We start from the raw sequence: 15,515 nt of genomic DNA on the forward strand, positions 1-15,515 counted from the left end.
GGGCTGGGCAAGAGAGTCTAGATTCCAGATGCACTGGGCAACAAAAATTTTTCTCTTTAACATACTCTATAGATAAATGATACCTAAAGTAGAAGCATGTCTGTTAAAGGCAATAGATTAATCACAATGTAACATAACTATATATATTTTCTATTTAAAACAAATATACCTTGAACTTCAAGCTACCTGGACACAGGAAATCCTGCTGTTTTGACAATGCTATTAATCAAAAACTTCACACCTGAAGTGTTCTCATGATCTTAAGTTATTGAAACAAATCTAGACGCCATTTGAATGATCAAAAAGATAAAATCAGGTTCAATATTAATTTAGTTATAACTACTTTAAAAAAGATTTGTAACCTAGGTATATTACAAATATGAAAAATTTCTATTAATGGGGGAAAGCTCTACTTCTTTACTACTAATGAATAATAGCACTTAAAATAATAAAAGTCTAGTTAATTTAAAGTGAGGTCTTTAAAATTTTGGTTTGGTTTTGATTTCAAACATAATTTGTTCTAGGTCACTCTTGGATTATCAGTAATACATTTTGTTAGGTTCTTGGTCCCTTTGGGACTTTAGTAAAAGCTGAAGGACCTTCTCAGAAAAACACAACTATACACACAGTTTTGCTTACAGTGTTAACTAAATTCTCAGACATCCTAAGGAAGAAAACTGCTTTACATATAGACCTGAAAACACGGTCCAATTTATTTAAAAACGTGACTGAAACCCAACTTTTTTACAAAAAGACAGGTTCTTTAAATAATAATATTAAGCACCAGATGTCCCAGGAACTATTCTAAGTATTTTATATGTATCAACTTATTTCACCCTGTCAATCCTATAAGTACCTTTGTCTCCAGTTTAGAGATTATGAAACCAAAGCACAGAGATATAACTGCTCACAGGTCATACAGCTAGAAAATGTTAAAGCCTAGATTTAAAGCCATGGAGCCTGACTCCAGAGACTGTGCTCCAACTATCACTGCCTACAAAAGCAAGATGTATGTAATTTGTAGGTTTGACAAGTCTTAAATCACCACAAGTCATGATCAGCATACTTAAGACTTGGAAAAGTTTACTCTCCCTTAGATCCACAGCTGAACATAAAGAAAATGCTAATGAACAAAGTTGGAAGGCTACGGTTATCCACATCCTAAAACTGGTTAATTGCTAACACAGAGAACCTAATCAATATCACATTTTCATCCCCATCAGAACTTCCACAAATTTTTAATTTTAAGGAGTAAAAATTTTTACTTATATTTAAAATGTTCTACTATTTGTTTCTTTTGCAGAAGTTTAGGCAATGACTCTAAGAAAAAGTTGATTCACAATATTTGTATCAAGGTTATTATAATTCAACAAGCCGGTGAAATAAGCAGTTTACCAAAAGTCCAAAATTCAGTAATTCAGTATTTATCTCTGCATAAGGACTTTCCAGATACGTTTGAATCACACTGTAAAATAAACTCTCATGGATCCTGAAATTATATGTATCTATAGAGAACCTTCACAGATACTTGGAGCGATTAATCAATCTGTCAAAAAGTAATGAACAATAAACTTTGATGAACAATAGATTTTAGTCTGCAAAAAACATAGAACATCAGACTACTCAGCTTAGCAATTTTCCCTCAAACTCAAGAGTGGTATATGGCAGTCATAGGGCTGAAGACAAAGACAGCATACCTGGATTCGTGATGTTGAGTAGTCTGCAGGAATAAGGGTCTTCCCTGTCTTCCACAGGCACTTCACAGCCATGAGCACCTATTATGAACTTCACAAGCACACTGAGAGATGTGTTGGCATTAACACCAGTTATTGCTCTTCACTTTGCACATGCACGTTTCCTCATGTCCCTTTCAGAGCTTTTACTTTGAGGCACAAGTATTTATTATATACACTAATATATACACTAATAGTTACTACTACTATGTATCTTCCCCAACTCTGTGTTCAGAGATGTCACATTAGTTGCTTGAAACTGGCCATCATGGGAATATTTACACCACAAAAACTGGCAAACACTACAAATAAGGGTTTGAACTATTGTATTGTTGATTGTCTAGACTTAAAAAATTAATGGTGAAAATGTTAGCAATGCAGTTTAAACTTAAAACTGTGACAGGCGTGTAGCATTCAATTGCAAATACAAAAAACTAAGGATACCGTCCCACTGTTCAAAAACTATTATCTGATTCAGCAGGAAAGTCACTTTATTGACTAAGAGTAAAACTCTGTCACATATCTTAGTTGTCAATTTAGTCTTACTCTTTAACTCAAAGGAAATATTATGTAAGAACTATACTCTTTCATCAAGTGTAACCCTAAGTTGGTTACAGATACAAAAGTCTAGTAAACAAAGCACTCACTGAGAATCAATTTGTTATATGGAATTTATAATAAGCTTATTGTATATGTTATCTGTTAAATTATCATCCTTTTTATCAATAAAATTTCTAATAAACATATGTACATATCAGCATACTTTTTTTCAGAAATTGGTAAACATTTCATCAGCACACCACTGCCTACAAGTACCTCAAACTCAACATATCCACAACTAAACTTTTTTCCCATGAAACCCGCTCTTCTCTAGTATTTTCTGTCTTGATTATTATTTCTCCAAATTAGAGAGCTAGCACTCATCCTAGACTACTCCTCCTCTTTCTACATTCAATTCCCTTATTATAAGGTCATCACCTTAGTTCAGCCCCTCAGCAGTCCTTGCCTTAAAGAGGTCTCACCAGCCCGCTGAACTCTCAACACAACTCTTCTGAACGATCTGGTCACTGCCTACATCTCACAGTGATACGCCCTTCCTCCTCTTTTCATATAATAAATAATCTCTGTCTCTCTGCCCCTTTCCTTCCCTAGCACTCTATCTCAAAGTCACCCACAAACATTCCTCCTCCACAATCCCTGTACTCCAGTTACACAAATTGTCTGGAGTTTCCCAAACACTCCAGGCTATTTGATAATTATTTATATCATAGCACATATAAACATTTTTTTATACTATTAGATCTATTTCCTTCTATTAAACTTTAAGCATATCAGGCTATGCTCTATCTTTGTATTCAACCACACACTACACTAACTATATACAGAATATACTTAATAAATACTTGTGAAATTGTATTTGTAATTGACAATGTAATGATTTTATTACAAAGGCACTTAATTAAATAAGGTCTTTGGAATAAATGTGCAGTCTGGCTCCTTCAGTGAAATGCAACATTTGAAAATAAGCCATAACCACATAAGTGCAAACACTTTTACTAATGGCCAATTAAGGCAGAATATATTTCATAAACAACTGGCATTTAGAATAAAAGTATAAAAAGAAATGAATAAACTTTCTAAATAAATTATTGCAGATATTTACCAAATTTGTTGTTTTAAGCCATCTTCAAATACTTTTAGTAGATCCATAAAGTTGCCCCAGAAGAAGTTTTGGGTTAACATATATTTTTATATAGACATCCCATCATTTCTATAAAACAAATCACCAAGCTTACTAAATTTAAGGCTAGAATACTATGACAACAGATAAGTTACTGGTGAATGTCTGAATGTTTATTTTACTCATTACATTTAGTTCTGGGTCATTCCCTTGATAACTGTTGAATGCTTTACTCTGTGCCAAGTTATGTTCTAGGTAATAGGAATACAGCAATGAAAAAAGCCAATGCCCCTTTTCTCATGAAACTTATATTCCAGTGGGGAAAGACAAACAATTTATAAATATACAATTGAATATGATAAACATCCTAGTCAGTGATGATAAGTATTATAAAGGAAAATAAAGTCAAATCAAGAAAGATAGAGACCGAGCAGGGGTGAGGTGTTACTTACAACAGGGCTGCCTGTTAAGCATGGTGACACCCTAAGCAGACACCTGAAGAAAGTGAGGAAGTGAGCCATGGAGATATCCAGTAGAAGAGTGGTATTGTCAGGGGAAACAGCAAATGCAAAGGCCCTGAGGCAAGAGCATATTTAATGTATTAAAGTATAGTAAGGTGGCCAGTGTAGGGAAAGTAGATGTATATAAGGTAAGACTCAGCACTTCACAGTAAGCAGGAAGGGAAGTCAATGGAGGGGAGATAAGCAGAAAATTGATATAATCTGACTAATTTTAAAAGGATCACTCTGGCTGTTTTATGGAAAATAAAATATAGGGGATCAAAGGTAGAAGCAGAAAATTCAGGTAAGGAGGCTTCTGCAATAATCCAGGTGAGAAGGAATGGTGGCCTTAGACCAGGATGGTGGTTCTGACAGTAATGGTAAAGGTGGTAAGAAACGTTTCTGGATATGATTCTGAAGGCAGAACCAAGAAGATATGCTGATGCACTGGGCATGGCATGTGAGAAAAAAAAGAATCAAGATAACACCACATTGTAAATTTTTAAAACTTCCTGTTTTCCTGATACCTCAACATCCTCACAAACAGGCCATGAGCCTACTAGTGACCAGGTGCACCAGAGTGATAAAGCTGGTCCCTTCTTGCCTGATGACTGTGAATTCGCAACACTGAAACATAACAGTAAACTCCCCTTGAGCCTTTGGCTTGCATACTTCACCATGACCCTCAGGAAAGGCACTTGCCCCTGGTCCTCACTCTCTCTCAGCTCCCCATAGGCCTGGTTGAGCCCACTCACTGGATGCTCATCTTGTATAGGCCCCCACATGGTGTGCTGTGCCTTCCTCTCTAGGACCTGTGAGCATAATAAATCCTTAACTTCACATGCCTCTCCCAGAGAAATTTCTGTGGCAATGTTGTAATGATCCTTACAGACCCACAAGGTGGACTTCCACATTTACAACACAAACACTAAGGTTTTTTATCTCAGCACCTGGTAGAGTCATTATATTCTGAGATGGGAAAGACTATATAGGAAGTGCAGGTTTCAGAGGTGGTGCTGATGATAGCAACGATTCTGAAGCCTTTCATTTGCTGGGTAATAGGTTCTATTATCAATTTGATCATGAACTAAAGAAACCTGTCTTGAAAACAAATGAAAGCTAATATGAATAAGATAGAAAATCTATAATGTTCACTACTGGTGACAAGAAAATCTCAACTGCAATTTGCCTGTATACTCAGTCACAAACATGCCAGTTTAATGCAAGCCTGAGAGAACCTTCTCAGCTTACCACATCACCTAAGTGTCTTTACTTAACTAGAAGTCCAACTGTCCATGCTTCTCTTCACTAGATCCTCACTACGTAATCTTCAGAGGGTGGTCTCACTGAGAAGAAGACTAAGTCCTTGGGCTCCTAACAAATAACTGAGCCATCTAATCATGGCATGTTACATACACTGCAGATCATACAACTAAAAAATACTACAGAACTGAAAAAATTGTGTCTCTGTGAAGTCAGTGAAAAGCATATTTAGACACAAACAAAAAATTCTGTCTCTGTGAAGTCAGTGAAAAGCATATTTAGACACAAACATGTCTAAGCAGAAAACTATTTTGGGATAGAATCTTTTAAGAATCACTATTCTAAATCAAAGTAAAATAATAAAACAGACTAACCAGTGAATATATTCTCCCCCAGCTATCTTTTGGCTTAAAACCTTGGTTAAATTCACTTTTGGAGCTCAACTATACAGAAGGAAAGCAAAATGAAAGCCATTTCTCCCTGGAAAAGAAGCCACATGTCTGAATTAACCTCTCTGGCTATCCAAGAAGAGGCTTTTCAGAACACTTTGTAAATTGGGCAAGGTCCAACTCAGAAAACCTACCGTTGACTTAGTGCTGGATGTTGTATTAAATGCTTCAGCCAGGTGCTTCTTATCACATTTCGAAGTTCATGGTTATTGCGAGCTGACAACACACCGACTACCACATCATAGTGACTAGACTTCCGAGGGAATAAGGCCAACTGATCTAGAAATAAGCAATAAATTAGAAATGTCATATTTGAATTACTAAGTTCAATATGTAACATAAAAAAGTTTATTACTAAATGTACAAATATATATTCATGTTTAATAGAAGATACACAGGAAAAAAATTTTAAGCACCTATAAACCCACCATGCAGTTAACCATTACTAGCAGTTTGATGTAGAGTCTTTTTGTCTTCCACACATGTACATGCATTCATGTTCACAAAATTATGTAAATTCTTCAAAACAAACACGATGTTTAAAATAAGAATCAGTTTGGAAAGGCAATGTGGCACAAACCACAGAATAATAGGCAGCAAGAGTCAATTAGGCCATAGTCAGAGTCCAGGCTCTTTTATATTTATTATAAAACTTAACTCTTGAGCTTCAGTTTTCTTAATTAACTAGGAATGGGTATAATAGTGCTTCTCACAGAGTTGTTGTAAAAATTAAATGAGATAAATGGTTTGGTACCATGCAAATAGTTATGCCTTCATTGGCAACTAACAACAAAAAGTGCTTTCAAGGGTGAAGTCCTACATTAGCACAAGCTTGGGAGATGAACCTGAAGGACTAATATGCTGGAAACTATCAAAATCCTTATTAACACCAATGAATTCTATAGCCAGCAAACGTACCACTAAATATTCGAAAGAATGAAAGAGGGGAAACAACATTTCTAGTAATAAAGTCAAGTGAGTCACATGAATGGCTCATTTTTTACTGTTATAATATCTAATGGACAGGAAGACATTTAAAAAAGGTGTCCTTAGAAAAAAGACAGAAGGGAAAGATACTTTGTCCCTGCTTTTTTTATTACCCGTTTCAGAGCTTGAGAGCTACAAGCTTATTTATACCTCTGATGAGGGATCCATTTCATTGCTTTATCCAGTGGTGGGAACTGGTCCAAAATGTTTCCAAAAGTAAATTATGAAGGCCAGAGATCTTTACTACATTAAATGCAATGTTTTTAATATGCCACAGGATCTAAGTATTCAGTGAAAAGACAATAAAAATATGTTGACATTTTTTTCAAAGGACCTATTAAAGTAATAAAGAGAAAATCTGGGTACAGATTCTTCTAACAGGATAATTTAAGGATATTACATTGTAACAATTATGGGAATACAGGAATTTTTGTGTAGACACCTTATCTTCCACAAGTTTATGCTTCTAAAATGGTATTTCAATTATAAACAGAAGAGATACTTGTTATTTAGTACCATCAATCTTGTACTAAAATGCATTCTTAAAGACAGAACTTATCTTTAAGTAAATCCAAATTTTCATGGATTAAGCTTGCTTATTAATAGGCCATTGAACACCTATTATGTACTAAGTACTGTGTTAAGAGTATCACTTTACTACTTTGCATGTACAGTATCATTTAATGCTCACAACCCTATGCAGTAGGTAGTATTAGGCTCCTTATCAAACAAATGAGTTAACAGGCACAGAGAATTCAGTAACTTGCCCTAAGGCAAACATCTAGTAAGTGGATAGCTGACTTAATCCCAGGCACTGTTAACTTCATTCTTCATCTGTTTTATGCTGTAGCTATATAGCTTAACGTAGCTCATCTGAGTCTAAATTCTGAACTTTTACCCATAACACCAGTTCAAATGGTGAATTAGTGATAAGGGATCACTGGAAATGCTGGTTAGCACCTCAAGTTTTTAGATGTATGGCCCAGGAACATTTTTCCTCAGGTATATGTAACTACACAGTGAAAGTGGTACCTACTGCTGGAACTAACTCTAAATGAGTCTGATTTCGGAGAATAATTTAAAAGCTATGTAAAATTGGCAATGATATCATTTCTCCCCCTACGTTTCCACAGAGAAATATTAATAGCAAGTACACTTAAGTGACAAGAGTGAGGCACATGTAGTAACCAGATATACTGGATATTGATTTCATAGCCAACATGCTGCATGATATCAGCAAGAACTTACTTAATTTAAACCCCTTGTGCCTCAGTTTCCTACTCAGAGAAAAACGACACCAAAAAAAGTCTGATACTCTTATTTTATGTTTCAAAAATGTCTTCTCAAAAGAGTAAAAAAGTATAGAAGAGAAAAAATTATTTAATTTGAATGTACCATTTTTCTGACATTATCAGGAAACAAGGTTGCTGCACAAAAGCAAAATTTCAAAATAATTGAAACATCCCTTTGAATGCCAAACATCACAATTTTATTTTTGATGGATAATCAAAATAAATATTCTAGGAATGGATTGCATGGAACATAATTTAACCATTTCTTGATGACAAAATCTTCATGAAAAATTTCTCAAATCTATCCCTTTCTCATTAATTTTGGCTGCTGCTTCACCTCAGGCTTATCTTGCACATGGACCATTACAAGGGTATCCTAATGGTTTCTTCCTGACGTCGTTGTACTGCCAAACAAGACTTTTCTAAAAATAAATAAACATGAAGATAAGCATGTGGCATATGAAAATCTCAATGGATTAGAGCTGTAAACTACTTTTTGATCTTATACCACCCCTCTCTGCCCCAATCGATCCTATGTGCTTCTAATCCAGGTCTAAGTTGCTTCTGTTGAACTGTTACTTTACATGCATTTCTTTATTTTTATTTTATTTTGGTATTATTAATCTACAATTACTTAAGTAACATTATGGTTACTAGACTCTGCCCATCAAGTACCCACCACATACCCCATTACAGTCACTGTCCATCACCTTAGTAAGATTCTGTAGAATCACTACTTCTCTACTCTGTGTTGCACAGCCCCCACCCACTACATTATGTCAGCTAATCATAATGCCCCATTTCCCCCCTTGTCCATCCCTTCCCACCCATCCACCGTAGTACCTTTCCCTTTGGCAAATGTTAGTCCATTCTTGGGTTCTGTCAGTCTGCTGCTGTCTTGTTCCTTCAGTTTTTTCTTTGTTCTTATACTCCACAGAATGAGTGAAATCATTTGATACTTGTCTTTTTTTGCCTGGCTTATTTCACTGAGCATAATACCCTCTAGCTCCATCCATGTTGTTGCAAATGGTAGGATTTGTTTTCTTCTTGTGGCTGAATAATATTCCATTCTGTATATGTACCACATCTTCTTTACCCATCCATCTACTGATGGACATTTAGGTTGCTTCCATATCTTGGCTATTGTATACAGTGCTGTGATAAACATGGGGGAGCATATGTCTTTTTCAAACTGGGCTGCTACATTCTTCGGCTGAATTCCTACAAGTGGAATTCCTGGGTCAAATGGTATTTCTATTTTGAGTTTTTTGAGGAACCTCCATACTGCTTTCCACAATGGTTGAACTAATTTACATTCCCACCAGCAGTGTAGGAGGGTTCCCCTTTCTCCACATCCTCGCCAACATCTGTTGTTGTTTGTCTTTTCAATGGTGGCCACCCTTACTGGTGTGAGGTGATATCTCATTGTGGTTTAAATTTGCGTTTCTCTGATGATGAGCAATGTGGAGCATTTTTCATGTGCCTGTTGGCGATCTAAATTTCTTCTTTGGAGAAGTGTCTGTTCAGATCCTCTGCCCATTTTTTAATTGGATTACTTGCTTTTTGTTTGTTGAGGAACGTGAGCTCTTTATATATTTTGGATATTAACCCCTTATTGGATATGTCATTTATGAATATATTCTCCCATATTATAGGATGTCTTTTGTTCTATTGATGATGTTCTTTGCTGTGCAGAAGCTTTTCAGCTTGACATAGTCATTTTTGCTTTTGTTTCCCTTGCCCGGGGAGATATGTTCATGAAAAAGTTGCTCATGTTTATGCCCAAAAGATTTTTGCCTATATGTTTTTCTAAGAGTTTTATGTTTTCATGACTTACGTTCAGGTCTTTGATCCATTTTGAATTTACTTTTGTGCATGGGGTTAGACAATGATCCAATTTCATTCTCTTACATGTAGCTGTCCAGTTTTGCCAACAAAAGCTGTTGAAGAGGCTGTCATTTCCCCACTGTATATCCATGGCTCCTTTATCGTATAATAATTGACCATATATGTTTGGGTTAATATCTGGACTCTCTATTCTGTCCACTGGTCGGTGGGTTTTTTCTTGTGCCAGTACCTAATTGTCTTGATTACTGTGGCTTTGTAGTAGAGCTTGAAGTTGGGAAGCGAGACCCACCTGCTTTATTCTTCCTTCTCAGGATTGCTTTGGCTATTCAGGGTCTTTTGTGGTTCCATATGAATTTTAGAACTATTTGTTCCAGTTCATTGAAGCATACTGTTGGTACTTTGATAGGGATTGCATTAAATCTGTAGATTGCTTTAGGCAAGATGGACATTTTGACAATATTAATTCTTCCTACCCAAGAGTATGGGATGAATTTCCATTTGTTAGTGTCCTCTTTAATTTTTCTTAGGAGTGTCTTGTAGTTTTCAGGGTATAAGTCTTTCACTTCCTTGGTTAGGTTTCTTCCTAGGTATTCTATTCTTTTTGATATAATTGTGAATGGAAATGTTTTCCTGATTTCTCTTTCTGCTAGCTCATCATCAGTGTGTAGGAATGCAACAGATTTCTGTATATTCATTTTGTAGCCAGGAGCTTTGCTGAATTCAGATATTAGTTCTAGTAGTTTTGGAGTGCAGTCTTAAGGGTTTTTTATGTACAATATCATGTCATCTGCAAATAGTGACAGTTGACTTCTTCTTCACCAATCAGGATGCCATGTATTTTTTTTGTTTTGTCTGATGGCCATGGCTAGGATCTCAAGTACTATGTTGCATAACAGTGGGGAGAGTGGGCATCCCCGTCTTGCTCCTGATCTTAGGTGAAAAGCTTTCAGCTTCTCGCTGTTCAGTATGATGTTGGCTGTGGGTTTGTCATATATAGTCTTGATTATGTTGAGGTACTTACGCTCTATACCCATTTTCTTAAGAGTTTTTATCATGAATGGTTGTTGAATTTTGTTGAATGCTTTTTCAGCATCTATGGAGATGATCATGTGGTTTTTGTCCTTTTTGTTGATGTGGTGGATGATTCTGATGGATTTTTGAATGTTGTACCTTCCTTGCATCCCTGAGATGAATCCCACTTGATCATGGTGTATGATCCTCTTAATGTATTTTTGCATTTGGTATGCTAATATTTTGTTGAGTATTTTTACATCTATGTTCATCAGGGATATTGGTCTGTAATTTTATTTTTTGGTGGGGTCTTTGCCTGGTTTTGGTATTGGAGTGATGCCGGCTTCATAGAATGAGTTTGGAAGTATTCCTATCTCTTCTATTTTCTGGAAAACTTTAAGGAGAATGGGTACTATGTCTTCTCTGTATGTCTGGTAAAATTCAGTAGTGAATCCATCTGGTCCGGGAGTTTTGCTCTTGGGTAGTTTTTTTGATTACCAATTCAATTTCATGGCTGCTAATTGGGCTGTTTGGATTTTCTGTTTCTTCCTTGGTCAGTCTTGGAAGGTTGTATTTTTCTAGGAAGTTGTCCATTTCTTCTAGGTTTTCCAGCTTCTCAGCATATAGATTTTCATAGTATTCTCTAATAATTCTTTGTATTTCTGTGGGGTCCATTGTGACTTTTCCTTTCTCACTTCTGATTCTGTTTATGTGTGTAGATTCTCTTTTTCTCTTAGTAAGTCTGGCTAGGAGTTTATCTATTTTGTCTATTTTCTCAAAGAACCGGCTCTTGGTTTCATTGATTTTTCCTACTGTTTTATTCTTCTTGATTTTATTTATTTCTTCTCTGATGTTTATTATGTCAATCCTTCTGCTGACATTGGGCCTCATTTGTTCTTCTTTTTCCAATTTCAATAATTGTGACTAGACTATTCATTTCGGATTCTTCTTCCTTCTTTAAATAGGCCTGGATTGCTATATACTTCCCTCTTAGAACTGCCTTCGCTGCATCCCACAGAAGTTGGGGCTTTGTGCTGTTGTTGTCATCTGTTTCCATATACTGCTTGATCTCTGTTTTAATTTGATCATTGATCCACTGATTATTTAGGAGCATGTTCTTAAGCCTCCATGTGTTTGTGAGCCTTTTTGTTTTCTTTGTACAATTTATTTCTAGTTTTATACCTTTGTGATCTGAGAAGTGGGTTGCAAGCATTTCAATCTATTTGAATTTACTGAGGCTCTTTTTGTGGCCTAGTATGTGATCGATTCTGGAATACATTCCATGTGCATTTGAGAAGAATGTGTCTGCTGCTGCTTTTGGGTGTAGAGTTCTGTAGATGTCTCTTAGGCCCATCTGTTCTAGTGTGTTGTTCAGTGCCTCTGTGTCCTTACTTATTTTCTGTCTGGTGGATCTGTCCTTTGGAGTGAGTGGTGTGTTGAAGTCTCCTAAAATGAATGCATTGCATTCTATTTCCTCCTTTAATCCTGTTAGTATTTGTTCCACATTATGTCGGTGCTTCTGTGCTGGGTGCATATATATTTATAATGGTTATATCCTCTTGTTGGACTGACCCCTTTATCATTACGTAATGTCCTTCTTTATCTCTTGTTACTTTCTTTGTTTTGAAGTCTATTTTGTCTGATATAAGTACTGTAACACCTGCTTTTTTCTCCCTATTGTTTGCATGAAATATCTTTTTCCATCCCTTGACTTTAAGTCTGTGCATGTCTTTGGGTTTGAGGTGAGTCTCTTGTAAGCAGCATATAGATGGGTCTTGCTTTTGTATCCATTCTATTACTCTGTGTCTTTTGATTGGTGCATTCAGTCCATTTACATTTAGGGTGATTATCGATAGATATGTACTTCTTGCCATTGCAGGCTTTGGATTCGGGGTTACCAAAGGTTCAAGGGTAGCTTCTTTACTATCTAACAGTCTAACTTCAACTCATTTATTAAGCTATTATAAACACAGTATGATGATTCTTTATTTCTCTTCCTTCTTATTCTTCATCCTCCATTCTTTATGTTAGGTGCTTTATTCTGTATATTTTTGTTTCCTTTGACTGTTTTTGTGGATAGTTGATTTTATTTTTTGCCTTTAGTTAGTATTTGGTTGGTCTGCTTTCTTTGCTGTGATTTTATTTTCTCTGGTGACATCTATTTAGTTTTAGGAGTGCTTCCATCTAGAGCAGTCCCTTTAAAATACCCTGTAGAGGTGGTTTGTGGGAGGCAAATTCCCTCAACTTTTGCTTGACTCGATATTGTTTAATCCCTCCATCAAATTTTAATGATAATCATGCTGTATTCTTGGTTCAAGGCCCTTCTGTTTCATTGCATTAAATATATCATGCCATTCTCTTCTTGCCTGTAAGGTTTCTGTTGAGAAGTCTGATGATAGCCTGATGGGTTTTCCTTTGTAGGTAATCTTTTTTCTCTTTCTGGCTGCCTTTAGTACTCTATCCTTGTCTTTGATCTTTGCCATTTTAATTATTATATGTCTTGGTGTTGTCCTCCTTGGGTCCATTGTGTTGGGAGATCTGTGGGCTTCGATGTTCTGAGAGACTATTTCCTTCCCTAGCTTGGGGAAGTTATCAGCAATTATTTCTTCAAAGACACTTTCTACCCCTTTTTCTCTCTTCTTCTTCTTCTGGTAACTCTATAATACAAATATTGTTCCACTTGGATTGGTCACACAGTTCTCGCAATATTCTTTCATTCCTAGAGATCCTTTTATCTCTCTCTGCCTCAGCTCTGTATTCCTGTTCTCTGATTTCTATTCCATTAACAGTCTCTTGCACCTCGTCCAGTCTGCTCTTAAGCTGTTCTATCGATTGTTTTTCTGTTTTCTCCCTCCGGACTTCATCCCTTAGCTCTTGCATATTTCTCTGCACATCCATCAGATGGTTATGACTTTTATTTTGAATTCTTTTTCAGGAAGATTGGTTATATCTATCTCGCCAGGCCCTGTCTTTGGGGTTGTCTGAGTGATTTTTGACTGGACCAGATTCTTTTGCCTTTTCATGGCAATAGAAGTGGTCGCAGGTAGGTGGCATGTGTCAGCTGGGAGAACAAAGTCCCTTCCTGTTTTTGGTAGTCTTGCCCTTCTCCACTGCCTGTGCTGTTTACCTGCACACCAGGAACAGACTCTGGGACAATCTCCTGAGCTGCTGAGGGTAGGGCTACCCTCAGGCTAGCCTAGAGCACTGCAGGGGTGTCGCAGCCATGCCAGGTGTGTTCTCCTGTGAGAATGGCACCCCTTTGTGCCTTCCGGACCTTGCTCCAGCTTCCCCTACCTGTCCCAGTTATGTGCACGCTGCGAGAAGACTCTGTGTGGTTCCTATGGGCAGGGCTGCTTTCGGGTTGCTCCGCAGCTGTGGCAGGTCAGCTGGTTTGCTTGTAGCGCTGGCCGGGGGGTATAAATGGCAGGGTGCTTATTGCTGTGACTGGCTTCGGGGCTGCTTTACGCCCCAGGTAGTTAGGGGGCCTGAAGTTCCTCAAGATTCCCAGCCTGCTGGGCTGACTGTGCTGGGACGATTCTGTTCAGCTGTTGAGCCCTTGTCCCTTTAAGACTTTTTAAAAAAGTGCCCACTTTTCTTTTGTCCCAGGGGAGCCGGCTGTGGGGTGCCACTCACAGTCTCTGTCTTGGACCCTACCCTTCCATTTCTCTAATATCCAGCACACCATGCAATGTGTGTCTGTGCTCCTGGTGTAGATTACTAGGGCTGGTTATTCAACAGTCCTGTGCTTCCACTCCCTCCACACTCCGACTCCTTTCCTCCCGCCAGTGAGCTAGGGTCGGGGGAGTGCTCAGGTCCCGCCAGGTCACGGCTTTATATCTTACCCCCTTCGTGAGATGCTGAATTCTCGCAGATGTAGATGTAGCCTGGTTGTTGTACTGTACCTGGTCTCTCTTTTAGGAATAGTTGTATTTGTTGTATTTTCAAAAATATGTAAGGGTTTGGGAGGAGATTTCCGCCGCCCTACTCACCCCGCCATCTTGAGCCAGAAGTCTACATGCATTTCTTTTTCTTGAAGAGAAGTATAAGGCAGATGTTGGCCATTTAGAGACATTCTACTTCCAGATATATTGAAAAGTAAGTTTCTAAAGACTCAACCAAGAAACTGCTAGAATAAACAAAATCAGTAAAGTTGCAGGATACAAAATCAATAAACAAAAATCAGTTGCATTTTTATACACTAATAATGACCTATCAGAAAGAGAAATTAAGAAAATAATCCCATTCACAATTGCATCAAAAAGACAAAAATATCTAGAAATAAATTTAACCAAAGAGGTGAAAAACCTGTACACTGCTAATCTGTGAGACACTGATGAAAGAAACTGAAGACAACACAAACAAATGCAAAGATATTCTGTACTCATAGGTTGGAGGAACTGATATTTTTAAAATATCCATACTACCTAAAGCAATCTACAGATTCAATGCAATCCCTATCAAAATGCCAATGGCCTTTCCCACAGAAATACAATCCTAAAATCTATACGGAACCAAAAAAATCCTGAATTGCTAAAGCAGTCTTGAGAAAGAATAAAGCTGGAGGTGATTACACTTCCTGATTTCAAACTGTATTACAGAGCTATAGTAATTAAAACAGTATGGTAATGGCATGAAAACTGACAAGAGCTCAATGGAACAAACTAGAGAGCCCAGAAATAAATCAACATATTCATGGTCAATTAATTTATGACAAAGGAGTCAGGAATATACAATGGGGAAAAGACAGTTTC

At 37.1% G+C, this 15,515-nt stretch overlaps 1 protein-coding gene across 4 annotated transcripts in view; it reads right to left on the bottom strand.

The window, feature by feature from the left end:
* Positions 1-15,515, bottom strand: part of B3GALNT2 (beta-1,3-N-acetylgalactosaminyltransferase 2) — a 72,878-nt gene that overhangs the window by 42,771 nt on the left and 14,592 nt on the right. For 3 of the 4 annotated variants that reach the window (XM_036919299.2, XM_036919297.2, XM_057505740.1), the window contains exons 2-3: positions 5,761-5,905; positions 1,698-1,798 (exon numbers count right to left, since the gene is read on the bottom strand). In XM_036919299.2, the coding sequence (XP_036775194.2) occupies positions 1,698-1,798; positions 5,761-5,905 (246 nt within the window). Of the gene's footprint in view, positions 1-1,697; positions 1,799-3,396; positions 3,505-5,760; positions 5,906-15,515 lie in introns of those variants that run through there. The other variant, XM_036919298.2, reaches the window with a different exon arrangement.

This window comes from Manis pentadactyla, chromosome 8 (genome assembly GCF_030020395.1).
Source record: "Manis pentadactyla isolate mManPen7 chromosome 8, mManPen7.hap1, whole genome shotgun sequence".
Lineage (NCBI taxonomy): Eukaryota > Metazoa > Chordata > Mammalia > Pholidota > Manidae > Manis > Manis pentadactyla.